Here is a 26,980-nt window from a genome sequence, read left to right as displayed (position 1 = left end):
GCGGCCACGCTTCAACAATTTTGTGACGTGTTTGTCACGTGTGTAGTACACTTCTCAATTTTTTTCGCCACGCAACTTTCAAATCAGTTTTTTGAATTTCACGGTGTTTGAGCTGGAATATCTTTGGTTATACAGAACCGATTAAAACAATTAAGGTGTCGTTGGAATTAGAAAAACACACTCTATCGATTAAAGCGAAGTACATTTGGGGTGTGTTTAGGCCCTTTAACGTCTATTTTAATTTAACACTACATCGCGTGTGACGTAATTGGGATGATGGCCACGTCACAATTACGCTATACATTGATGCGGTGGGTCAGCAACGTCATGACACTGCGTTCGGTGCGGTTATGTCACGGTCGGTTTAGTTACGTTACAGCTGCGGGTTTGTTACGTGGACGTCGCCGTTTTTAGCGGTACGTAACAGCCACAGTATGTCGTAACGGTCGATGCGGTGCGTAACAGCCGGACGATATTATATTGTGTGAAGATATGACGAGAGTATCGCGGTACCAAGATGTTTTCTCAATAAGCGGTCGGGTGATGCAGGGCCGTTGTTGGCTTTGACTCCTTGCAGGTGGCCGCTTGGTGGCATGCACCTTTTTGTTTGCCGATGTTTCAATGACCATGTAATGTGCTTGTTGGCGTGTATGAGTTGTTGTTATATATTTGTTGTAGCACCGTACTAACTTTGTTGTTTTTCTTGGTTTCTTTTCCTTGCGGGTCTATCCAGCAAAGGGTTTCTCACCTAAGAAGTAGAAACCCACTACCATTGGCTGGGGGCTTGTCGTGCCGTAGTGGCTTTCCACCAACGCCAGCCACATAAACTATGAAGGTATTTTAATCTTGTTTTTGTTTTTCAGAAGAACCGTTACCAAGGCATCGGCAATACGAGGATACGGAACCTCTTTCACTGCGTTGGACGAACATCAACGTTCATGATTATTTTGATTAATTATCGGCATGTTTAATAAAGCGCGATGAGCATGGTTTAATAAAAAATATTGCAAATTCTTATCTATAGTGACGTCATTGCCTATCTTACCCCAAATACTTTAATCCTCGACGACGATTACGTAATGCATTGTTTCGTTGCAAACAGTGATTGTTACGTCACACATGTTTGTATTACGTTGCAGGTTTGCTTGTCGTTGATTGGCTGCTGCGCGCCTGAGGCAACAACCGCACCAACCGGTTGCGACCTCATTCACTTCGTATCAAAACCCACCATGGCTTCAACCAAGTTGCTTCTCGTCACGACGTGTTTGGTTCTTTTAATTTTGTTCGAAGTTGTTCGAAAATCAAGGCGAACAGGTACGTACGTCATAATAAAATATTGTGAGGTCGTAATAAAGTATTGTGACGTCGTTAATGTTTAAATTTCAGCTCCACCAATGAGCAGAGAGGAAACAGCCGAAGCATTCGAGAGACTGTGGAATTACGTTTATGACATCAAGGTATGTACTGTTGTGACGTCATAATGTATGTTAGGTCTGGCAGCCGCGATTTTATTCAAGTTTTTACTCAAGCAAACCGTAGCATGTTTATACCTGTCGTTTTTCTTCTAATTCCCTTTTTTGCAGTATGAGTGTTCGAACATGGAGATGGCTGGGGGAAGACGGGACGGTGACGGTGCTTACCCGGTTTGCCATGACGTATGGAAAAGCGACTCCAAGTGTCTTGTTTATTCCTTCGGGGTGGGGAGGGACTTCAGCTTTGATGATGTCATGGGGAGGAAAGGTTGCGAGGTGCATTCGTTTGATCCAAGTAAGTGATGACGTCATTTGACACGTCACGTCTATGACGTCATTACTACGATATTGTTTATGGCGTAGGCATCGAGCTTAAGGACGGGTTGGTTCGTGAAAGCGGGGTGAAGTACCACAAGGTGGGGATAGCGAGTCGCGACATAGAAAGCAACGAATATGGATGGAAGCTGATGACGTTGGGTAAGTGACGTCACGTTGACGTCATAAAGGTGGCATGTAACACGCAATGGCACAAATGTTCGCTTATGGACCAGAGGTAATGGGTTCAAGACTCGATGCTCGGGTGCGTATGTGTCTTTGGGCAAGACAGGTAAAGGCAATTGCTCCAACCCAGTGGTCACTAACGGATTGTCTAAATTATCAGCCATACCGCCCCGCCATGCGAGGATAAATAAGTTACTTACATTATATGACTTTACTTTTCAGCTTCCGTCCATCGCTACCTAAACCACGTGGGTGATTGTATCGAATACTTGAAGGTTGACACGGATGACCCGCTCACGGGGGGGTTTGAAGATCAGGTGAATATTATGTGGTTATGATGTCATAATGTTATTTAATTCATGACGTAACACAGGTCATGCGCGAGATCTTGGACACAGGAATGCACGAACGAATCCAACATTTCTCGATGGAGGTTCACTTACCAGGCCCCCTCATGCACCCAGACCATGGCCGTAGGTGTAAAGTGTTGTATAATTTGTTCACCAGGTTGGAGGGGGTGGGGTATAAGTTGTTCATCACAACGGACAATGTAAGAGGCGCGCAACACCGACGAAAAACAACGTCGTTCACACAACTGACCAAGAAACATGACATTATGGACAAAAAGACGAGGATCTACTGGGAGATGTCGTTTATAAACACTAAGTTTAAGCCTTGTAGATAAACCATATTCGTGTTTGCGTGACATCCAAGTTTGTTTGAACAAGTATTTGAAAATATTGAACATTCATGATGGTATTCGCCATATTAACTCAAGACCCATGAAGTTTTAAATACATATTAAATCCAACATCCGTACTCACACTCAATATATTGTAATCACAATCATTTAATATATACAACATTGCACATTATGACATCACAAGTACTAGATTATATATTTATTATGACCTCATGATTGAGCTGCGAGCATTTCATTGTTGTTTGATGATGTCATAATACCCTCCGTGAATATAGATGTATAGAAGTCTGGCTGTGTGCATCGACGTTGATATTTTGAAGATATTTCGTTGATGGCTTGCTTTCGTTTGACATGCGGTGGCACGTGGTTGTCGCTACCAAGTCGTCGTCGATTGCAAATATTAACGCACGTCATCCTCACTGCCCCCCCTGTGTGTAGTTTAGGTTGATGATGTTATGATGTTGCATCGGAACATTACCCCAACACCCAGGGAACAATGAGCCAACTCTGGTTTAAATCCCAGGTCCCATGGCATGCCTCACTGTAGGACCTCACCCATATAGAACCCCTCAACCTCCACTTACCGAGCCCGCGTCGACTAACCACCATCCCTGACACTAGAGGCGCTGCTACCCCTCCCTTTGTTGCGTTTTGCCCCTTCACCAACAAACGGAACAACCCGCTCTCCAGTGGGTGAATGAATATCACGACCGGGTCCTTTATTCTATGACAATCACAAATATGATGTAATATATAAAGTCGGTTTCTTTTACACTTATAATACAATTGGTGGTTACGATAGAATATAAGATATCTATGTTTGTTTATGATATCTATGTTAGTAATATAAGATATCTATGTTACTTTAGATCTGCTTCATCCAGCGAAAGATCGACCACAACCTCGTTAACGTCGAAACTTTCTGCAATAAATTGATGGTTAATGAACCGTGACGCAACCACTGGAGGGCAACCCACCAAAACAATCGTACGTCTCTGCCCACACGAGGGCGATAGGGGCATCCGGGGTGGCTTGGGGACGTGGGGTGAACGGTTTCTTCCGAGGAAGGCTTGGGTTGGTGGGGCTGGTGGGGCTTTCCTTGAATGGGGGGTTTATGTAACTTTGTGGGTGATGTTTTTACGTATGGCTGATAATTTAGACAACCCAACAGTGACCACTGGGTTGAAGCAATTGCGTTAAGTGTTTTGCCGAAGAACACATACGCCCATAATAGTAGCTGTGATGTCACAATAATACCTGTGATGTCACAGAAGCAGTGGTCGATAGATCGAGCGACAACTTCACGGTTGAACGACTTTCCTCCCCGTCGACCTCCACTGCTCCACCCGGTGGTAACCTTGGTACAATGAACGCAACCTCTGTTCCACAATCAGCGTAATAAAGTAAATACTCGTCTCCGTTAAACACCCCCGGTGGATGGTCGTTCAGATTTATGGAGTCTGTGATGTCATAGTTGATTATATATACTGGACGTAGTCACCCACGTAACAACCTACCACTAGTTGTCCCTAGAGAGTTCATCCCCGACGAACCACGTCCATTCCACCCGGGATGAGTTGCCACGGGAACCACCCAACCCAACGATAACAGGAACTCCCCAAACGCTGGGTGAAGGGAAATTCCCGGATCGCTGACGTTGCGCAGAATCTAAGGGGAAACCCCAGGTTATAAAGTTGGAGCCCCCCCCTACATGATACAAACCTCGTCACGCTTGGTTTGTCCTTGTTTGATGTAAAACGCGAACACGGTGTCATGATGACGTGAGGGGGTGGTGTCCAAACTAACGAGGTCGGCTGCAAAACTTGGTTCGTTGGATGCGAGCATCACAAGCTGTGGGCCGGACGTATAAGGTTAATTCATATCTGCCGATACTTTTTAAAACTACCAAAATTTTGCCACATTGTTTTGAGTAACTTTGTTTGGAGTAAATGTACACCTGTTTAACGGGGTATTGGGGTCATGTGGGTTCAGTAGAAGAATTTGGCGACGTTCACAACTACTTCACGTTTCATTATTTAGTTAAACTCTTCCGTCTGTGCATTGAAGTTCAACCATGTTTTGAAGTTTCGTTTGTAACTGGTTTATTAAATTTAAACCCCTGAGGCCATAGTGGGATCATCGCAACTTACATCTGGGCCACGTCGTTCGTCCATGTTCGCTTTCACCGATCCCAGCGTCAGATGGTTCATGTGCGATAACAATAACCGCGCTGATTGGAATTCATTGGTGGGGGGAAGGGGGGTACAACCATGCATGGGTTCATGAGTTGCGTTCACTTGTCTGTGGGAGTGGGGGTTAGTTGGGGTTATAGGGGGTTAGGGGGGTTTACCTAGTTACTTCTTCGTCATATTGGATCTGAGTTTCAATCAATTTGCAGAGTTTCGATATTTCGATCATTTGCTGCAAAGAATACTGGGTGAGATGGGTAACCCCCTGTATTATACGGGGCTACAACATGAGGGTTACGTACCTGAGGGTCGGGAACCTCAGACAGCAACGGGATGCTCACGTCTGCGTTGACGAGAGGTATGTTGTCAACCTCCTCAGGGAAAGTACGATAATAGGGTTTGGTGGGGGTTCCCCTGTCTAATTCGGGGCTAGGTCGATCGTGCTGGGTGAGGTAACTGTCGGGGGTCATGTCGTCCTCCCTGGGGTAAGATGGGTTGGTTGGGGTAAGATGGGTTGGATAATGTTTGTCACTCACATCCAAATACAGAAGTAGCAGCCAATTAAGTTGGTACCTTGCTGTTTGTCGTAGTTGACCGGCCCACACTTTACGTCCGCTCACCCCTCGGATTACCATGGTTACTGTCGGGACCGGCTCTGTTAATGGGATCTCCATTTAGATATATTCACAACGTAGAAATAATATAAAACCTTGTTCATTTCCAAGGTTATCCTCAAGCAGGCTCAACAGCGCCCCGTTGTGGAGAGAAAAGTATCGGAACCGCTTGACTGCATCGGACATTGTGATGTCATTACCACCGGAGGCATGGGAGAGCAGAGTCCGTTCGTCGAGTAGGGAGCAGGTGGTTGACGGGGTGCATGGGGTGGGGAAACCCCCAAGGTGCTCGAACACCCTAAACAACGCAGGGGTAAAACATAGACATTATATATATTAAACATAGACATCATATATCAAACATAGACATCATATATTAAACATAGACATCATATATTAAACATAGACATCATATATACCAAACATAGACATCGTATATCTTACATAATAAGCAATCCTTCTGCAGCTTCCAACACACGCATCGACACCGGGTTCAATTCCTTCTCGTGTTTCATCACAACTGACCCCCCGACCCTGGACTTTGACCCCGTGACCCCAAGCTCAATTATCTCCAATACCTCGTTCAAACATTCCTGTGAATGTTATTTCTATTGTGGTCGTTGTTAACGTTATGTTTACCTCAAGCATCAATACACATGACATCCTATATATAGGATACCAATATCAAACATTTGGATTTAAAAACTGAACTTTCTTCAGTGAAGATGGAATCTTTGTATCCAAACTTACAGGAAACCTTTGTTTATTTTTACTTCCTTCGGAACATAATATATTTACCTTATTTTGCATAAGGTAGGGGTGTTCATTCAACCATATCGACAATGTGTGGAACGCCGAAACGATCATCGAGTGTAGCTCCCTCTTGTGGTGAGGTGGTGGGCGCTCACATTGATGTACGATGTACGAACATAACTCGTGAACCGCGCGTCGGCATTCATGGTTGTCCGGCATATTTATCCTCGCCTGGTGGGAGATAACGGTAATTATAACGAGATGGACTCCCACTGGTTCAGTAAAGAAGAATAGAAGAGCCCTGTTGACCGGGCAACACTAGTCTTAATCCACCTTACCCAACCCCCCAACCCACCTTAGCCAACCCCCCAACCCACCTTACCCAACCCCCCAACCCACCTTACCAACCCCCCAACCCACCTTACCCAACCCCTAACCCACCTTAGCCAACCCCCAACCCACCTTACCCAACCCCCCAACCCACCTTACCCAACCCCCCAACCCACCTTACCCAACCCCTAACCCACCTTAGCCAACCCCCAACCCCCAACCCACCTTACCCAACCCACCTTTCCCAACCCCCCAACCCACCTTACCCAACCCCCAACCCACCTTACCCAACCCCCCAACCCACTTTAGCCAACCCCCAACCCACCTTGGCCAACCCCCAACCCACCTTACCAACCCCCCAACCCACCTTAGCCAACCCCCAACCCACCTTGGCCAACCCCCAACCCACCTTGGCCAACCCCCCAACCCACCTTACCAACCCCCCAACCCACCTTACCCAACCCACCTTACCCAACCCCCTAACCCACCTTACCAACCCCCCAACCCACCTTACCCAACACCCCAACCCACCTTACCCAACCCACCTTACCCAACCCCCCAACCCACCTTACCCAACCCCCAACCCACCTTAGCCAACCCCCAACCCACCTTACCCAACCCCCAACCCACCTTGGCCAACCCCTAACCCACCTTACCAAACCCCCCAACCCACCTTGGCCAACCCCCCCAACAACTCCAATGCCGACAGCGAAACTGTTATATCTGACTTCCACGGATCAAGCTTCTGCGATACGAGATTGACAACTTGCACAAACAATCCATACGCTGTATCTGTGGTGTAATTCCCATTATTACATCATAATATTCATCATTATGACATCACACTCACCAATCGGTACAACCTCGTTTTCGTTGGGTTGCACGACACCTAGTGGTGAACCGTTTGCCAAGTCACCAAGCGACTCGAATAATGCTGAGTCATGCAACGTAAGTAACAATGCACCTGTAACATTAAAAATAATGTAGTTTGAATAACATTCAAATAATATTAAACCTTCTAAATACTAACGACCCCCCAAACCCACCGAGGATCATCTGCGTATTCACGGCATCCGTCTCGCACTGGAGGGAGCCAATAAGCAGATCCAACAATCGTTTTCTCGTTGATTGAAATGTCAACTTCTCAACACTAGGAGGCCATATTTCCTGTGAGTATGTATGTTTTTATGACATCATAAATAAACTTGACTATGACATCACAATACCTCAATTTCCAGCGTATTATAATGTAGCGGTAATGGCAACATAGAAATCAAAAGATGTATTGAGGCGCGTCGTAACTCGGTAGTGTTGACGTATGGTTTGTAATAATGAAGATCTCTGTGGGGAGGATTACAATGATGCTGATGGTGAGGAATATATTTACATGGGTGCTGAGTTTGGAATAATTTTCTACGAGTTACAGGAGATTAAGTCGCACCGAGCTAAAGTAAAACAACAAAAACGCTTTCTTTACCAAAGCTGTCAACATACCTGTCTGGGAGGATTGATTCCAACGTTGATAACAAAGCAGGAAGCAGACACGTCACCCCTGGCAGATCAATCCGCATCAAGTTGACAGAGTTTAACAATATGCTCGCTGTTACTTGCCGACTGTCGCCTAGCAACCCTTGTGACATCACGAGGTAGAATCTATGGGGTGTGTGATGTCATAATGTGTACTTGTGACATCATAATGCTCACCTCGCTAAATACGCTGGAAGTATTTCCTCCCCTGTTCGTTTGCAACACACGAGGCGACAAAGAGCCCCACATGACTCGGCACGTCCAGCATCTGATGACTCGGGGAAATCTGACCCGTCGAACATAGGATTGGCCACCATGTCACTAGGGGGGGGCAGAGAGCAGGTTGGACGCAAGCACACCACTCGGGGTCCTACTTCGCCCTTCATACGCTGAGGCTAGTGACAATAATAGTGATTGTGATGTCATATATACAACAATAACCATCATTATGACATAACCACCTTGTTCAAATTGACACGATGCTAGGGCAGCATCGAACAGCCAACCCCCGAGTAAATGAAGCAGAGTGTTTACGCGGGGCCTGAGGGGGGATGGGTGGGGGTGCATGTCAACTTTGTTCGATGGGGTAGTGGTTGGGGTGGGGGGGTTGGTTGAGGGGGGTAGGGGTGACGATGGAGGCTTAGGGGGGATGGAGGAACCCTGGGGGGGGAAGGGGGTTAAAATATTGCTGTGAAATCAATAAAAAACAACTTTTTTATTTTTCCCAGATTTCCTTGTGTTGGTTGGTGTAATAGGGGTTGAGATCTGCATTAATATGTTGGGGTAGGTCACCTCGTATTTCCTCTCCGAGCTTAAACCTGTTAATATGGGATGTTCACCTCTGAGTGTGGTGTGGACAGGTGCTTACCTAGGAATGCGTCCACCAACGAGGATATTCCTTTCATTGCTTTAAGGAAAATATAAGGCAGCATACGCAAGCATGGCTGTTGGGAGGGCTCGATGAGAGAATCCGATTTCATCGATCTTTCAATGAATAACGGGGATTTACTGAACTTGTTTGAATTGCATAATTCAACAGGGTCACTGAAAGCATAGAAATATTAAACGAAGTGCACCTACTATGATGTCACAACCCACCTACTATGACATCACAACCCACCTACTATGATGTCACAACCCACCTACTATGATGTCACAACCCACCTAATAATGTGTAGCATCCTAAACCAAGTCTGCACGATCTGTTCGTTCGAAAAATTTTGAACTAATTTCAAATCCTCGTGGTTGGTGTTGTGTTGGGGGAAGTCTGGGCCGTGCATTGTTTTCAATAATCTATATTGTGCACATTGTAATCAACTATGACATCACAATTAACTATGACATCACAATGCACATTACCTCGATGTCAAGGCTGAAATTACCCGACTCCACCATTCGACCACAGGAGAGTGGTGGCGCCACCGAGCCACCATAATTTGCGAAGTTTTCCACATTGTTGGGGCAGGGAAGCAGCGTGCGCATGAACTCATCCATACATTAAAGAAGGTTTGCATTAAAGGTTCGCATAGTTGTTCTGCTAACCCGTCTGTTGGTACATGGATGTTATTATGACATCACACATAATGTATTATGATGTTACTTGGTTGGGAAGGCGGAGCGAGAAGGACGTCAGATATTTTAAGAACGAACATCAACAAAGTATTCCATGTTTCGCGGTCGAGTGACTCTGATTCACGGACGATGGTTTGTACGGTTTGTAAAACCGATTGACACAGCGCCACCTGTTGGCTGGTGCTGCCGTCCAACCTATGAACATAGAAACATTATATTGGGATGTGAACATAGAAACATTATATTGGGATGTGAACATAGAAACATTATATTGGGGTGTGAACATAGAAACATTATATTGGGATGTGAACATAGAAACATTATATTGGGATGTGAACATAGAAACATTATATTGGGATGTGAACATAGAAACATTATATTGGGATGTGAACATAGAAACATTATATTGGGATGTGAACATAGAAACATTATACTGGGATGTGAACATAGAAACATTATACAACCTCGGCACGAACAGATTCTGCAGATGATGGAACATCCTTCGCACGAACGTCAGTGGTTCATCATGTAAAGGCTTGGGTAGATTGGGTTTGGGGTGTGTTGCTATACTTAGCCATGCACGATATATTGCAACGCAATCCCTTAACGTGTCGTATTCAGACAACGATAAACTTAAGCCGAAACATAAAACTTCCATTGACCATTTCACCTGAAGAATAGTTTGGTGAAAAGTTATTGCACAAAACCAATAAAACTGACAATTTAGACAACCAATTAGTGTCCACTGTGTTGAAGCAATTGCCGTTGTCTTGCCCAAAGACACACACGTCTAAAAATGGTGGAAGACTAGTAGCGTTGGGGCTTGAACCAGATACCGTCGGTTACAATGCGTTTGTTCGAACCGTTACACCACCGCGTCATATTTACGTCATTCAACCAAACTCACCTCTGCATTTGTTTCTAACTGGGGCGATGAAAGTAAGTTTCCTTGTGCTGTAACACATAAGCTTGTTACATGAACTAACCAAAGTACTAATAAGGTGTTTCACCTTCGTTTGCGACAATGCATGCCACAACTGACTTGGCGACGTCTCTTCCCACATTTGTCGGGAAATTGTGCAGAACACTTTGACACTTCAGGTCGTCCAAAACTTCGCTTTCCAACGAAACCCATTCGTCGTACATTTTGCAACAACAACTAAAACCAGAGTTTACTAAAAGATGTTTTAAGTATACTATGCTAAAACTATAATGTTGTTGTTGATTAACTTTTCATAGACATCGTATATTATGTAATATAAGATATCTATAATGCAGCGCCGGGTCGACGTCACAACTATGATTATGACGTATTAGCAACCAATATTTCACGTTTTTACTTCGAAAATTGCGATGGATGAAATAAATTGGGAAAATTTTGCTGAAAATCTAAAAAATAATTCGATTTTTCGGGACTATTTTAACAAGTTTTGCTGTTTGCCCATATTTGGACAACGGGTTTCGTACATTGCGAGTTCTGAAATATTTTTACTCGATCCTCGTCCAATCAGAAACCTGGAAGATGAAATCTCCATGGACCACGTGATCGAATGGTTGCTTAGCAACCGACTGCAGCTATTTCAACGGTGACGTCATAGAATATATTGCATTGTGACGTCATGTTTTAGAATGAACTGTATTGTGACGTATCTGTGTAACATTTTTCTACTGCGTTTATTCTTTTAAATTTACAATCAATGTTAATTATGACGTTATGTATCCTAGATCGAGGGCTGGTATCCACTTCCGGTTGTGCCGGAAGTTACGTCACGATATATTTGAACAGGGGAATGGGGATTCCCCGGAATGGAAAACACTTGAAGAGGTTAAACACCGCCATCTAGCGAGAGTTAGGCACGTGATCGAATTCACTAAGTTCGTCGAATCAACGAAGCATGACCGGGACCTTATAAGGTTAAACATAGAAATATTATACTTGTATTGTATCTTATTTCTATGTTAGGTTTTGGATGGACGTCGAAGAGATGCGCTCCAGCGACACCAAGCGGTTACCATTTTTTCGCGCCGTCGTGCGGAAATATTTAATGAAGACAAGTAGCCATTGTCTTCCTGACGACGTCACAAACCAAGTATTCAAGCGTACGTAGATTGTATGTAGTAATGTGGTGTATGACGTCATAATAGCTGTTTCAGGTTCTCGCGATGCGCGGGGATTGGATTATGACGCAATAATGAAGCTTCAAACCCTTGTTTTCCAAAGATTACATTGTTACTGGTTGCCACAGTTTCTTATGACGTGTACTGACGTCACTGATAAAGAGGCGGAGATGCTGCGAGAGGTAGTTTAATTGATAGATGATGTTTGATTGACAGGTGGTGTTTAATTGACAGATACAGATGAGTGAACGACGCCGAAACGGCATGGCTTTACGTAGTTTACGCCGATGTCCGTTTGTGCGATTTACGTCAAAGCCACGTCACGACGACGTCGTTCATGACGATGTCATTCCTACAATCAAAGATGTCGCTGAATCCGAAGATTGTGACGTGATTAAAAAAGACAATATTCCACAGTTAGTAAATAAACGTGATTGTTTCGCAATAAACTGACCATTGTTACGTAGACAATCATCGTTGCGTGTCGATAGAGGATTGATTATGACGTCAGAATCTAATATGACGTCGTCTACGTCAGAGTTTCAGCATTCAGCGACGACTGAATCTTATGACGGAGATGGTTCCAGCACGGGGGATTCCCCGGATGGATGGGGTCTGTTCGATATAGTCTCGACACAGTCGCATGATGACGTCATGGGGACCACCTCGCAGAATCTACGATCAACGAAAAGTGATTATGACGTCATAGAACGATTACCCCCGATAACAATGACCAAAGAAAGAAGCAAAAGCGCCATCTATCACACCCATGACGTCATAACCCCGGGTAGTTACGTCATAATCGATGTTTTTACTACGTAACAGCACAATTTGTTAACAGAAGGTTTATACGAAAGTTCAATGACGTCATCATCTGTTAAACCAACATCATCGCTAATGACGTCACTGGAGAGTGACGAATTCGATGACGTCATTGATTATTTAAATCGTGCGGAACCTGAAATGACATTGTCGAATATTTTGTCATGTGACGTCATAGCTGCATCACCATTCCGCGAATTCTTGTCACGTGGTGTGAAGGACCTCTATGCAGATGATTATGACATCACAATATTCGATTTATGGCGGAAAATCGAATCGCTGCGTGTGACGTACTTCCGGTTAAAAGCTTCGGAAATTTCAAGCAAGGTATGACGTCGTAATGACGTTTAATGTGTATAGTGACGTCAAATATACAATCAGTCAACAATTTCACGTTACAATGCAGTGACAAAAAAATAATAATTCAATTTTCTCAGCTTTGTGACATCATCAGGCAATCAGAGATAACAATGGCTTCTGTAACGTCACTAAAGCTTCTTCCAAACGAAAAATTCCCAGAAAACCTGGAAATTTTGCAACAAAAGTTTGAAAATGTGATTTCTATGTTTGTTATTGAGATGTAGTTGTTGCGTACCTGAAGGTTTGAAGTGGGGGTTGGGGAGATGGAAGGGTTTGGGAGATTAGGGGGTTGGGGAGATTGGGGGGTTGGGGGGTTGGAAGAGATTGGGGGGTTGGGGAGATTAGGGAATTATGTATGACGGGTAGGAGGGGTTGCTCATATATATATTTATGTTTTATAATTGCAGGTGATTGAAAAGAAATGGAAACTTTTTGCGGCAACGGAGCAGGAACAATTGAAAAGAATATTGGTAGATGATGTCATAATAGAATATATATATGATGTCATAATATGGTTACTTAGGTAACTGAGGGATGGAGGAAGTTGAAGCGACGACATTCGTATCCTGAGTGTCGGGTGGAATGTGGTGTGAACACCATGTTGCTGTGTAGGGGGGGTGTGGGTGGGGTAAGTTGGGTAGGTGGGGTAAGTTGGGTAGGTGGGGTAAGTTGGGTAGGTGGGGTAAGTTGGGTGCGTGGGGTAAGTTGGGTGGGTGGGGTAAGTTGGGTAGGTGGGGTGAGTTGGGTGGGTGGGATGAGTTGGGTGGGTGGGGTGAGTTCGGTGGGTGGGTAAGTTGGGTAGGTGGGGTGAGTTGGGTAGGTGGGGTGAGTTCGGTGGGTGCGTGGGGTAAGGGTGGGTGGGGTAAGTTGGGAAGGTGGGGTGAGTTCGGTGGGTGTGTGGGGTAAGTTGGGTAGGTGGGGTGAGTTCGGTGGGTGGGTGAGTTGGGTGGGTGGGGTGAGTTCGGTGGGTGGGGTGAGTTGGGTGGGTGGGGTAAGTTTGGTGGGTGGGGTAAGTTGGGTGGGTGGGGTAAGTTGGGTAGGTGGGGTAAGTTCGGTGGGTGGGTGGGGTAAGTTGGGTGGGTGGGGTAAGTTGGGTGGGTGGGGTAAGTTGGGTAGGTGGGGTGAGTTCGGTGGGTGGGGTGAGTTGGGTGGGTGGGGTAAGTTTGGTGGGTGGGGTAAGTTGGGTGGGTGGGGTAAGTTGGGTAGGTGGGGTAAGTTCGGTGGGTGGGTGGGGTAAGTTGGGTGGGTGGGGTAAGTTGGGTAGGTGGGGTGAGTTCGGTGGGTGCGTGGGGTAAGTTGGGTGGGTGGGGTAAGTTGGGAAGGGGGGGTGAGTTCGGTGGGTGCGTGGGGTAAGTTGGGTGGGTGGGGTAAGTTGGGTAGGTGGGGTGAGTTCGGTGGGTGGGGTAAGTTGGGTGGGTGGGGTAAGTTGGGTAGGTGGGGTGAGTTCGGTGGGTGGGGTGTGTTGGGTGCGTGGGGTAAGTTGGGTGGGTGGGGTAAGTGTGGTGGGTGGGGTAAGTTGGGTAGGTGGGGTAAGTTGGGTGGGTGGGGTAAGTTGGGTGGATGGGGTGAGTTGGGTGGTTGGGGTGAGTTCGGTGGGTGGGTAAGTTGGGTGGGTGGGGTAAGTTCGGTGGGTGGGTGGGGTAAGTTGGGTGGGTGGGGTAAGTTGGGTGGGTGGGGTAAGTTGGGTGGATGGGGTGAGTTGGGTGGTTGGGTGAGTTCGGTGGGTGGGTAAGTTGGGTGGGTGGGGTAAGTTTGGTGGGTGGGTAAGTTGGGTGGGTGGGGTGAGTTGGGTGGGTGGGTAAGTTGGGTGGGTGGGGTGAGTTCGGTGGGTGGGTAAGTTGGGTGGGGGGGTAAGTTGGGTAGGTGGGGTAAGTTGGGTGGTTGGGGTAAGTTGGGTGGGGTAATTTAGGTCGGTGGGGTAAGTTGGGTGGGTGGGTAAGTTGGGTGGGTGGGGTAAGTTGGGTGGGTGGGGTAAGTTGGGTGTGCATACATGTTTACGATATATTGGATATAATCAAACTAATAATTTGGTTTAAAACAAATTTCCTATATTTCAGTCGGAACAAGTTTTATCGTTTGATGAAACGAATGATACGTGGGGCGATATGAGATATCGAACGTCACGCGCTTTCCGATTGTTAATGAAAAGTGGTGATTATGATGTCATAGGAGATATGAAATATTGTGACATCATAAGTGATGACATCAGCGATGATGAGGGGGGACTTCCCCAAGCTCCTGTGAAAGTTTACACCAGATGTAAGCATGATGTCATAATATTGACGATGTCAGAATATTGATGATGTCATAATATTGATGATGTCATAATATTGATGATGTCATAATATTTCAGTTCCACAAATTGATCCAACAACAATCGCTTCATACAGCGCCCGGGAATACCCTAAAGTGGGAGTGGATTATGCAAAATATACGTAAGTTAATTGTGATGTCATATTTATAGTTTATTACATCATAACCATTGTTTAGTGTGCTACGAGTAATACCAAAGCTGCATAAACTGGCACAATCACCAATCTACATGAAACCCGTGTGCAAGAAAGGGGCCGTGCTTAAACGACCACACGAGCGCCCTAAGTAAGTTAGGCTGTGTATTGTTGCATGGATGCCAATGTATGTATTGTTGCATGGATGCCAATGTATGTATTGTTGCATGGATGCCAATGTATGTATTGTTGCATGGATGCCAATGTATGTATTGTTGCATGGATGCCAATGTATGTATTGTTGCATGGATTCCAATGTATGTATTGTTGCATGGATTCCAATGTATGTATTGTTGTGTTGATGCCAATGTATGTATTGTTGCATGGATGCCAATGTATGTATTGTTGCATGGATGCCAATGTATGTATTGTTGCATGGATGCCAATGTATGTATTGTTGCATGGATTCCAATGTATGTATTGTTGCATGGATTCCAATGTATGTATTGTTGCATGGATTCCAATGTATGTATTGTTGCATGGATGCCAATGTATTGTATTGGCATGTTATAAGTGTTACTGATTTACAAACAAACCTGTATTTAACATTTCCGCAATTCAAAGGTTGTTTGCCGATGTCCTGCGAGATCCTGTGCATTTAGAATTTTTCAAACGTTTTATGAAGTTTCATAAATCAGAGACGCCTGTGTTATTTTGGAAAACCGTCGAACTTTTGAAACGCACCGAAAGTTCGTCAGCGAGGCAGAAAAAAGCACAGCTTATTTTGAAAAAGTTTTTCGGTCGTTTGGCTGGAGGGGGTAGGTTGTTTGTGGTATGTGTGATGTCATAATGAAGGTATTGTTGCAGGTGTGATGTTACAATGCAATAGTGACATCATAGAAGAAATAGCAAAGTTCAACACTGTGACGACGTCCATGTTGGTACAAGCACAGGTTGAAGTGGTAAAGAGCATGGAAATGCATTGGTAGGTTACAACCCCCAACAATAAGCCCCACCCATAGTAACCCCCCACACAATAACCCCCATCCCACAATAACCCCCCTCACAATAACCCCCCACCTAACAGTAACCCCCCCACAGTAACCCCCCACCCCACAGTAACCCCCACAGTAACCCCCCACCCTACAGTAACCCCCACCCCACAGTAATCCCCCACCTCACAGTAACCCACTCACAGTAACCCCCACCCTACTCACAGTTACCCCCACTCACAGTAACCCCCCACTCACAGTAACTCCCACCCCACAATAACCCCCACCCCACCCCACAATAACCCCCCACCCCACAGGGCACAGAGATACTTCAAGACCTTCCCACCTTTACATTCACCTTCCCCGAAAGCTTCCCAAGTGTTACAAGACAAACGGGAGGGCATCGGTGGAATAAAGACAAAGCTGGTAACTTTTATATTTCACTCACACGCACGGTGTGACAATATGTGACTCTTGTTGTTCCAGCGTCGTATCTGGGAATTGTTTAGCGAGATCATGCGACGAGCTGCGAGGTTCATCACCTATATGAAGGACCCGACCATGTTTGAACGATTTCGTCGTTACTTGAAGATGGTTCCGCAACAAGAGCTGAATAAAGTTGCCGGAGGAGGTTGGACAATATTTGGTATTCTATTTACACCAGCGTTGGCCCATTACCCCAACACCCAGCACTGGCCCAGTACCCCAACACCCAGCGTTGGCTCATTACCACAACACCCAGCGTTGGCTTATTACCCCAACACCCAGCGTTGCCCTATTACCCCAACACCCAGCGTTGCCCCATTACCTCAACACCCAGCGTTGGCCCATTACCCCAACACCAGCGTTGGCTCATTACCCCAACACCCAGCGTTGCCCCATTACCTCAACACCCAGCGTTGGCTTATTACCCCAACACTCAGCGTTGGCCCAGTACCCCAACACCCAGCGTTGCCCCGTTACCCCAACACCCAGCGTTGCCCCATTACCCAAACACCAAGCGTTGCCCCATTACTCCAACACCCAGCGTTGGCCCATTACCCCAACACCCAGCGTTGGCCCATTACCCCAACACCCAGCGTTGGCCCATTACTCCAACACCCAGCGTTGCCCCATTACTCCAACACCCAGCGTTGGCTCATTACTCCAACACCCAGCGCTTTCCCAGTACCCCAACACCCAGCGTTGGCCCATTACTCCAACACCCAGCGTTGCCCCATTACCCCAACACCCAGCGTTGGCTCATTACCCCAACACCCAGCGCTGGCCCAGTACCCCAACACCCAGCACTGGCCCATTACCCCAACACCCAGCGTTGCCCCATTACCCCAACACCCAGCATTGGCCCATTACCCCAACACCCAGCGTTGGTTCATTACCCCAACACCCAGCGTTGGCCCATTACCCCAACACCCAGCGTTGGCTCATTACCCCAACACCCAGCGTTGGCCCATTACCCAAACACCCAGCGTTGGCTCATTACCCCAACACCCAGCGTTGGCCCAGTACCCCAACACCCAGCATTGGGCCATTACCCCAACACCCAGCATTGGGCCATTACCCCAACACCCAGCGTTGGCTCATTACCCCAACACCCAGCGTTGGCCCATTACCCCAACAGTCAGCGTTGGCCCAACACCCAGCGTTGGCCCATTACCCCAACACCCAGCGTTGGCTCATTACCCCAACACCCAGCGTTGGCCCATTACCCCAACAGTCAGCGTTGGCCCAACACTCAGCGTTGGCCCATTACCCCAATACCCAGCGTTGGCCCATTACCCCAACACCCAGCGTTGACCCATTACCCCAACATTACCCCAACACCCAGCGTTGGCTCATTACACAATGGATTAAACATTATGACATCACAGATGCAAGCAACCCTGACGTAAACACACAACTGCAACAAAGGTTGGATTGTGATGTCACAAAGATGGTTTGCGGGCGAAACGTCACGTTGGATTACCTCGCTGATGACCTCATATTTTGGCTGGAAGCAGATAGGTGGGTGGAGGGGAATCACCCATGTTGGTACAGGGGAATCACCCATGTTGATACAAGGGAAATCACCCATGTTGATACAGGGGAATCACCCATGTTGATACAGGGGAATCACCCATGTTGATACAGGGGAATCACCCATGTTGATACAGGGGAATCACCCATGTTGATACAGGGGAATCACCCATGTTGATACAAGGGGAATCACCCATGTTGATACAGGGGAATCACCCATGTTGATACAGGGGAATCACCCATGTTGATACATGGGAATCACTCATGTTGGAATCACACATGTTGATACAGGGGAATCCCCCATGTTGATACAGGGGTGACCACTAGGGGGTGAAATATATTTGCACCAAACGTTCCCCAGAAGATAGTAGCAGTGACGCATTATGCATATTTTGGGACGAAAACATCAATCTCCCATTTGGGTCACAGATACATGAAGTTAGTTGATGATCGTCATTGTCTAGTCGTGAATGGGAATTATGATGTCGTAGATGATGTCATTGTTAAAAAGAAGGCAGAAACAATTGTTGATTGTTTCGTTGATTCAATTGTTTCACCGAGGACTCGGGTAATATGATATATATGTATGTGGTGTCTATGTTTATATATGATGTCTATGTTTATATATGATGTCCATGTTTATATATGATGTCTATGTTTATATATGATGTCTATGTTTATATATGATGTCCATGTTTATATATGATGTCCATGTTTATATATGATGTTTATGTTTAAATATGACATCTATGTTTATGATATCTATGTTTATATAAGATATTTATGTAGGTAAACATTACGAAAGAAACATCGAACAGCATTCGTGAAAATGTTAATGCAGGGATTCTGGATCGGGGGGTTTTCCACGAGGGGATTTTACAGGTGTTTCCCCTCCTTCTAGTTTATTGGAAAATGTAAGCGAGTGGTTCCATTGTATGTGGTTATGACATCATAATCACTTAGGTTCAGACAAGAGAATTGTTTATACGAGTCGAAGCGATTGTTACGTCAGAAACATCGAGAAGAGGTCTTGCTACGACGATCAAAGTTAACCAAACGTTATGAACGATTGAACAAGCGAAAACTAAAGGTACCTATGATGTCATAATCGTGTACCTATGATATAACTATGACATCATAGATACCAGTCTCACCCACCACTGTGAGCTCATCGACATCAACAATTCAATTGTCACCGATGGACGAATCTTACGAACGCGTGAAAGGAATAATACGTAAGTATGATGTCATAAACCAACAATGGGTTGATTATGATGTCATAAACCAACAATGGGTTGATTATGATGTCATAAACGAACAATGATTGTGACAGACAATGAGCCGGTGATGTTTCACTTTACGTTGGAGCACGGGTTGAAGTTGATTGTACCCCCTCGTGTGAAGAAGGAACGCGGGAAGATGGACGATCAGCAGCAGGAGTTCATGGACGTGTGGACGAGGTGATGTCATAGTACATGATGTCATAGGGTGTGATGTAATTATGTATGACATCATTATACCCACAGGGGGGCAAACATGGTGAATGTGTTCAAGGAAGGTTCAGATCCGAAATTGTTTGAAACCGCAGCCAGGAATAATAACTTCAAAGTAAAATGTGATTTATTGAAATAAATTACAAACCCTTCAAAGTTGGACGGGTAAATAATCTCGTAAATATTGCAAAAACTTGGATAGACTGCATTCATCATAAGCATAGATATATCATCAATTTAACATTCGACAATTTTCTTTGTTTGCTGCCCTCCACACGTTTTCAATCTCGCTTTCCATTTCTCTGCGAATAATTTAAATATAAAACATAACCCGACAAACTCCCCCCACCAGCCATTAGTGGACACAATAGCACCTACATTTTACTCCGTTGCAAATCATCCAACAAATGTTGTTTTTGTTCCAACACTCGTTGTAGTTTTTTCATTTTTCTCTCATATTCCATTAAGTGGCCACGATGACTTTGTTCGACTTCGTCCAATCTTGCCCCCACCTCGTCCGATTGCGAGGCCATCTTAATCTTACATTGCTGTTGAATGCCCACGATGGTAACAACCTCAAGTATGTGGCAAACACACCACCAACCTTAAGCGATTGTTCCATCTTCCCCAGCTCCCATTTCCCTTTTAACGAGTCATGTAATACTTGCTGACTCATCATTTGTTCACGTTCCGCAACATCGACCATCATTGCACGCTCCATCGCAGCCTGCTCGGCCAACCGTACAACATTCGATAAATGTCGTTGACAATCAAGTTCGCGATGTTCCGACTCCTCGAGCGATCGACGCAGGTGTTCCATTTCGCCCCGATGCTTTCTATAGAAATCATAAACACTCTATCTCAATAGGGGAATTCCCTAAACACATACTTCTGATTATCCACAAATATTCGTGCTTCTTCCTTCAGTTGAAGATTCTCGGCCGATGCTTCAGCAAAATCGACCGACAGTTTGCTCTTTGTGCTTTGGAGTTCCTGTCATAACAATAGTAATGGCACATTGGACACATCAACAACACAATCGACACATTGGACACAAAATGTGTCGTTGTTGTGTCCAACGTGTGGTTGTTGTGTCAAATGTGCATAACAACAACACATTGGACACAGCAACGACACATTGAACACAACACATTCACAACAACGACACATTGGACACAACAGCGACACATTGGACACAACAACGACACATTGGACACAACAACGACACATTGGACACAACAGCGACACATTGGACACAACAACAACACATTGGACACAGCAACGACACATTGGACACAACAACCACACGTTGGACATAACAACGACACGTTGGGCACAACAACCACACGTTGGACATAACAACGACACATTGGACACAACAACGACACATTGGACACAACAACGACACATTGGACACAACAACGACACATTTGGACACAACAACGACACATTGGACACAACAACGACACATTGGACACAACAACGACACATTGGACACAACAACAACACATTGGGCACAACAACGACACATTTGACACAACAACAACACATTGGACACAACAACGACACATTGGACACAACAACGACACATTGGACACTACAACGACACATTGGACACAACAACCACACGTTGGACACAACAACCACACATTGGACACAACAACCACACATTGGACACAACAACGACACATTGGGCACAACAACGACATATTCGACACAACAACAACACATTGGACACAACAACGACACATTGGACACAACAACGACACATTGGACACAACAACAACGACACATTGGACACAACAACAACACATTCGACACATTGGACACAAAATGTGTCGTTGTTGTGTCCAACGTGTGGTTGTTGTGTCAAATGTGCATAACAACAACACATTGGACACAGCAACGACACATTGAACACAACAACCACACGTTGGACATAACAACTACACGTTGGGCACAACAACGACACATTGGACACAACAACAACACATTGGACACAACAACGACACATTGGACACAACACATTCGACACATTGGACACAACAACGACACATTGGACACAACACATTCGACACATTGGACACAACAACAACACATTGGACACAGCAACGACACATTGGACACAACAACCACACTTGGACATAACAACGACACGTTGGGCACAACAACGACACATTGGACACAACAACCACACGTTGGACACAACAACCACACATTGGACACAACAACCACACGTTGGGCACAACAACGACACATTGGACACAACAACCACACGTTGGACACAACAACCACACATTGGACACAACAACGACACATTGGACACAACAACGACACATTGGACACAACAACGACACATTGGACACAACAACAACACATTGGGCACAACAACGACACATTCGACACAACAACAACACATTGGACACAACAACGACACATTGAACACAACAACGACACATTAGACACAACAACGACACATTGGACACAACAACAACGACACATTGGACACAATAACAACACATTGGACACAACAACCACACGTTGGACATAACAACGACACGTTGGGCACAACAACGACACATTGGACACAACAACAACACATTGGACACAACAACGACACATTGGACACAACAACGACACATTGGACACAACAGCGACACATTGGACACAACAACGACACATTGGACACAACAACAACACATTGGACACAACAACGACACATTGGACACAACAACGACACATTGGACACAACAACCACACGTTGGACACAACAACCACACATTGGACACAACAACGACACATTAGACACAACAACGACACATTGGACACAACAACAACGACACATTGGACACAACAACGACACTGGACACAACAACGACACATTGGGCACAACAACGACACATTGGACACAACAACAACACATTGGACACAACAACAACACATTGGACACAACAACGACACATTGGACACAACAACCGCACATTGGACACAACAACGACACATTGGATACAACAACCGCACATTGGACACAACAACACATTGGACACAACAACGGCACAACATTTGCACATTGGACACACACAGACCTGAAGTTTCAAATTCAAGTTTTTTGTTCGTTTTTCCAAATTTTCTTTTAAACACGCGATGTCACTAAAAAAGAAATATTCGATAAATAACGATTCAAGCGTTACAAAAGTCATCCAACCACGACAGCTTACTTTGTTAACAGCGCCACCTCCTGATCATGGTCATCTAAAGAAATCTTTTTCCCGATTTCTATTTTTAATTTTTTAATTTCTTCGTTTAAGCTTTTATTTTCACTTTTGAGGATTTTCGATTCTTTGTCTGCAGCTTCGAACGCAGCGTTCATGGCTGAAAGCTGATTGGTCAAACTGGCAACTAAACAAGTAGGATTATTGCATCATACATAGGATTGTGATGTCATAATGTACCTTCTTCTACATTTTTCTCGTGCAACTCTTGCATTTTCTTTTTCATTAATTCAAGCTGTTGCATCAGATTATTTATTTCCTCCAACAACAAACTATTTTGATTTTTTAAATTATCCCATTTTTGTTGGGATATTGTTGGTTTGGCACGAATCTGCTGGGTGGCGCTGTGGAGCACCTCATTCTCAGCAATCACAACCTTCATCTATTGCCATAGAAATAGTATAAATATTGACCCTAAGATATTAATAGGGTTTACACCCCAACATCAAACCTCGTTCATTAAAGTCGATAATTCCGATTGATATTTGGTTATGACATCATCTTTGTCATTCAATTGTTTATCATAACTAACAAACAATGGGCTTAGATGGGAAACATCTGTCTGTGGATTATAAATATTTAATCTCCAGATTACCCGTAAATTAAGGTCGCACAACGGATCTCAACGTACCATCCATGGGCCTTCAATCGTTCCCACACCAGGGGCTTCCCCATATTTACCCTGGTAACTCGCTAGTTCGCTGTTCAATCTTCGAATCGTATCTTTCAGCACCTGGTTCTCGTCAACGAGGGTTTGAACTTCCTGCTTCATCACGATCGACCCTGCCCCACCTAGGTGAGGGGGGTTAATGTGGGGAATCCCCTGATATGAGAACTTACTGCTGTCGTTAAGCAAATCTAAAATTTGTTCGATATTTTCGCCGGAAATATTTGCATTGGGAATATTGTCGTGGTCGGTTAGTTTCTGTTTCGCTTCGGTGCCTGCAATGCAACAAACATAAAAAAAATATTACAACTTTTAAGAAACATAGAAATAAAATATCACAACTTATAAGAAACATAGAAATAATACATTTACCACTTTTTAACCTCCGATTGTCGGCCATCAACCCAAACATTATTTCCCTCGTTTCGTTTTCCTTTAATTTCAATCGTTCCAACTCATCGGGGTGGGTGGGGAAATTCTCAGGGGTATTAGGGGAAGTACCGGCTGGGGAATTCTCTTGAATGCTATAGGGGCTGGTAGGGGAATTCCCATGGATTTCTGGAGAGTTTCCCACAAATTTAAGGCTAGTTTCAGGTGAATCCCCCAATAACCCATTGCGTGCGGATGAATATTGGGAGTGAGGATCTAATTTCTTGGACTTCCGTAAAAGTTTGTTTCTTGTTTCGTTTGTTCGTCGCTGATATATAGAACGATTAGAATGGAAGCTTTATGGAACATAAGAAGGTTAGGGTGGGACTTGAACCACAAACCCATGAGGCCATGAAACTTCATTAGTTAACATTACCTTGTAGGGTTTGGCATAGAGATCTCCAACTTCAACTGTGTCATCATAATATGCATCATCTGTAAATATATGATGTCATAATAGTATTGATGACATCACAACACTCACCATTTTCGTGGTAACTTGTCGATGCTCGTTGATGCGTGACTTGCGCGTATGTTTCATCCTGGTATGCATAATTATGATGTCATAATATATGTATTATCACATGTACCTACATCATAATCATCCAAGATGATGTCATAATCCAATCCAAGTTCTTCAACTGATTGGTTGCCCATGGCGACGGCTTGTGCTGTGAAGGTATGTATGTTGTGATCGAAGGTTATGTGATATAACACGGTACCTGTAATATTGGCAGCCATTATAGCAGGTACCACAGGCGACTGCAATATTTTATTCTTTTTTCCTCTCTTCTTAGTTGTTGGCGTTGGTGGTGGGCTTTGGGGTACGGCTGTGAATGCTGCTGGGGGAACTAAAGCCATCCCTATGTGACGCTGGAGGTATATTGGTTAATATTCATACAATGATATAGAACACGCAACTTACCAACGGCGACGAATCGCGCTTTTTGAATATGGACATACTACTGTGACGTCATATAATGCTAATTATGACTATTCAACTCTAAATTACGTCACAATATCAACCCTGATTTTAGAATGCGCATCAGTGACGTCACAATCGTAGCGTCGTTAGTTACCTTCCCTAAACATTCCTTTGTAAAACTTATTTCAAGCGGTTTCTGGATTTACTTTGCGTTGGGGACAAAACTTAGAATTTGCAACAATATGCATTTTAAAGACAGAAGTCCGCATGTAGGCGCTTTTGTTCAACAAAGTGTGTCACTTAATCTATTTCACGAGTTTAATTATAGCTACAGATAAGGTGTCTATAGTTTAATTGTGATTTAACTTTAGTTTACTGTATGTTAAGCAAGCATGAGGTGTACAAATACACCATGTGTCATGTGTGTGGTAATACTGCTGCTGGTGGCCAGTGAAAATTTTGATCTCAAATTGTTCCGTACGCCTCCCTGATACTCGCTGTATAATTTTTTAAAAAAATTCGGGCGTTTGTGTCGAAAATTAACTTCGAAAATGCGCGAAATCGTGATGCGTCACCGTATTTTCCACACGAGCCGTTAAAGGTTTGATTATTACGTCATAGAATGCGAATCACCACGTTTGATTTCTACGTTACAGATTACGTAATGTTTAGTTTCTTGGGGGATTTAGGGGATGTGGGTTAAAAGTAGGGGTTAGGGTTGGGGTTAAGGGTTTGGGCTTAGGGTTTTCCCTAGCATAAAACAGTGCGAAAACAAGACTATAACGTGATGTACTGTTCGTAATATGTCACTACTGTGACGTAACATTCGCTATTGTGATATAATATATCGTTAACCTTAGGCGAGTCGGACGAATTACGGTGACGCAGCATGTTTTTGCGCATTTTCGAAGTTAATTTTCGACACGAACGCCCGAGTTTTTTTAAAAAATTATACAGCGAGTATCAGGGAGGCGTAAGGAACCTTTTGAAACCAAAATTTTCACTGGCCACCAGCGGCAGTATTACCCATGTGTGTCTGGTGTGTAAGAAGCACAGAAATAAAAAAGACTAGAACGCGCAACTGCTCAAAACCGTGATATATTCTTTTTTCTGTTCACGTGACCGCCAACTCCGTCCCCATTTCCCTTCGTCTCCATTGTAAAAGATAGGCGCATAGTATTTTTGGAAGGTTTTAGCTGTTTATTTAAAAAACTACACCAACTATTCAAGTTTATTAGGCTATTTTAGTTATTTGGTACGTTAACGCTTACAGTTTACCACTTGTTTAGGAAATTTAATTATTTAAAAAAATTAATTAAAAATTTCAAACAAACGGTTTGTTAGAAATATATATAAATTAAAAAATAGTTTTTTTACACAATAACTTTAAATTAAGTCAAAAAACGAAAAAAAACTACAAAACGTCATCGACTCCTTTGACTACAATAGTAAACGGGAACGACCCGCGAAAGAGAGACAGTGTATCGTGCTCTCTCCTTTGCCAACATTGAAGATGCGCGTTCTATTCATTTTTATTTCTGTGGTAAGAAGACACACATGTTATAACGACTGTCGATGCCCGTCGTGCAAAGGTTAATTATTCACAGAAACAATGACTTCGCGAAACCTCAACCAACAAATTGCATTGACCAATATTTAATCAAACCTCAGCCACATAAATATTTGACCCTTTTCTATAGTAGGTTTTTACCCATTTCGATTTTTAAGTTTTCTGATAATTTCCTTCTCTTCTGTTGTAATTATTTTGATATAATCAT

General features: G+C 44.4%; 4 protein-coding genes across 6 annotated transcripts; 2 read left to right on the top strand and 2 right to left on the bottom strand.

Annotated features, from left to right (window-relative positions):
- Positions 1-781: 781 nt before the first annotated feature.
- LOC149727464 (putative methyltransferase-like protein 24) lies at positions 782-2,966 on the top strand. Of its 2 annotated transcripts, XM_089887949.1 has the most exons (7): positions 782-1,076; positions 1,140-1,314; positions 1,387-1,457; positions 1,584-1,767; positions 1,836-1,949; positions 2,196-2,290; positions 2,347-2,966. In XM_089887949.1, exons 2-7 carry the CDS (start codon positions 1,230-1,232, stop codon positions 2,656-2,658), a joined length of 861 nt encoding a protein of 286 aa, XP_089744075.1. In that variant the 5' UTR covers positions 782-1,076; positions 1,140-1,229; the 3' UTR covers positions 2,659-2,966. The 2 variants fall into 2 exon arrangements, with proteins under 2 accessions (XP_089744075.1, XP_089744074.1); XM_089887948.1 differs by having other exon boundaries at positions 782-1,314.
- LOC149727463 (ral GTPase-activating protein subunit beta-like) lies at positions 2,806-10,896 on the bottom strand. The gene is given in 29 exon segments (XM_089887960.1): positions 2,806-3,104; positions 3,261-3,534; positions 3,537-3,598; positions 3,654-3,774; positions 3,934-4,136; positions 4,194-4,344; positions 4,399-4,527; positions 4,827-4,977; positions 5,027-5,109; positions 5,168-5,345; positions 5,439-5,520; positions 5,575-5,777; positions 5,924-6,072; positions 6,278-6,463; positions 7,236-7,354; positions 7,413-7,526; positions 7,609-7,729; positions 7,789-7,903; positions 8,057-8,215; positions 8,267-8,410; positions 8,478-8,749; positions 8,801-8,907; positions 8,958-9,133; positions 9,254-9,382; positions 9,449-9,635; positions 9,690-9,856; positions 10,126-10,331; positions 10,569-10,615; positions 10,672-10,896. Coding segments are annotated over 29 exon segments (4,389 nt in total). The 5' UTR covers positions 10,808-10,896; the 3' UTR covers positions 2,806-2,886.
- LOC149727462 (uncharacterized) lies at positions 10,896-20,082 on the top strand. The gene is given in 23 exon segments (XM_089888373.1): positions 10,896-11,247; positions 11,387-11,575; positions 11,625-11,761; positions 11,816-11,961; positions 12,014-12,195; positions 12,247-12,566; positions 12,621-12,928; positions 13,039-13,155; positions 13,369-13,431; positions 13,485-13,589; positions 15,004-15,220; positions 15,315-15,396; positions 15,452-15,559; positions 16,033-16,226; positions 16,276-16,393; positions 16,718-16,826; positions 16,887-17,031; positions 18,272-18,404; positions 18,846-18,984; positions 19,206-19,330; positions 19,380-19,651; positions 19,750-19,876; positions 19,943-20,082. Coding segments are annotated over 23 exon segments (3,675 nt in total). The 5' UTR covers positions 10,896-11,014; the 3' UTR covers positions 20,049-20,082.
- On the bottom strand, positions 20,019-25,405 carry LOC149727461 (centrosomal protein of 89 kDa-like). Of its 2 annotated transcripts, XM_089887927.1 has the most exons (16): positions 25,203-25,404; positions 25,000-25,150; positions 24,872-24,948; positions 24,762-24,819; positions 24,654-24,712; positions 24,221-24,545; positions 24,022-24,123; positions 23,813-23,973; positions 23,633-23,743; positions 23,362-23,563; positions 23,128-23,308; positions 22,996-23,059; positions 20,799-20,902; positions 20,514-20,745; positions 20,288-20,457; positions 20,019-20,211 (listed from the first exon to the last, which is right to left on the bottom strand). In XM_089887927.1, the coding sequence occupies exons 1-16, from the start codon at positions 25,236-25,238 to the stop codon at positions 20,142-20,144; spliced, it is 2,103 nt and encodes a 700-aa protein (XP_089744053.1). In that variant the 5' UTR covers positions 25,239-25,404; the 3' UTR covers positions 20,019-20,141. The 2 variants fall into 2 exon arrangements, with proteins under 2 accessions (XP_089744053.1, XP_089744052.1); XM_089887926.1 differs by having other exon boundaries at positions 23,813-24,123; positions 25,203-25,405.
- Between the last annotated feature and the right edge of the window lie 1,575 nt (positions 25,406-26,980).

This window comes from Ciona robusta, chromosome 11 (genome assembly GCF_009617815.1).
Source record: "Ciona robusta chromosome 11, ASM961781v2".
Lineage (NCBI taxonomy): Eukaryota > Metazoa > Chordata > Ascidiacea > Phlebobranchia > Cionidae > Ciona > Ciona robusta.
This window is presented reverse-complemented; position numbering and strand designations above follow the sequence as displayed.

Bases quoted from the DNA above. Each gene is read 5' to 3' on its own strand.
- LOC149727461 (XM_089887926.1), bottom strand. From the start codon at position 25,238: ATGTCCATATTCAAAAAGCGCGATTCGTCGCCGTTG. The intron at 24,124-24,220 runs GTAAATGTATTA...GTTGCATTGCAG, and splicing joins CAATCGGAGGTTAAAAAGTG to GCACCGAAGCGAAACAGAAA. The intron at 23,060-23,127 runs GTAAGCTGTCGT...TTTCTTTTTTAG, and splicing joins GAGGTGGCGCTGTTAACAAA to TGACATCGCGTGTTTAAAAG.
- LOC149727464 (XM_089887948.1), top strand. From the start codon at position 1,080: ATGCATTGTTTCGTTGCAAACAGTGATTGTTACGTCACACATGTTTGT. The intron at 1,768-1,835 runs GTAAGTGATGAC...TTTATGGCGTAG, and splicing joins GGTGCATTCGTTTGATCCAA to GCATCGAGCTTAAGGACGGG. The intron at 1,950-2,195 runs GTAAGTGACGTC...TTTACTTTTCAG, and splicing joins ATGGAAGCTGATGACGTTGG to CTTCCGTCCATCGCTACCTA.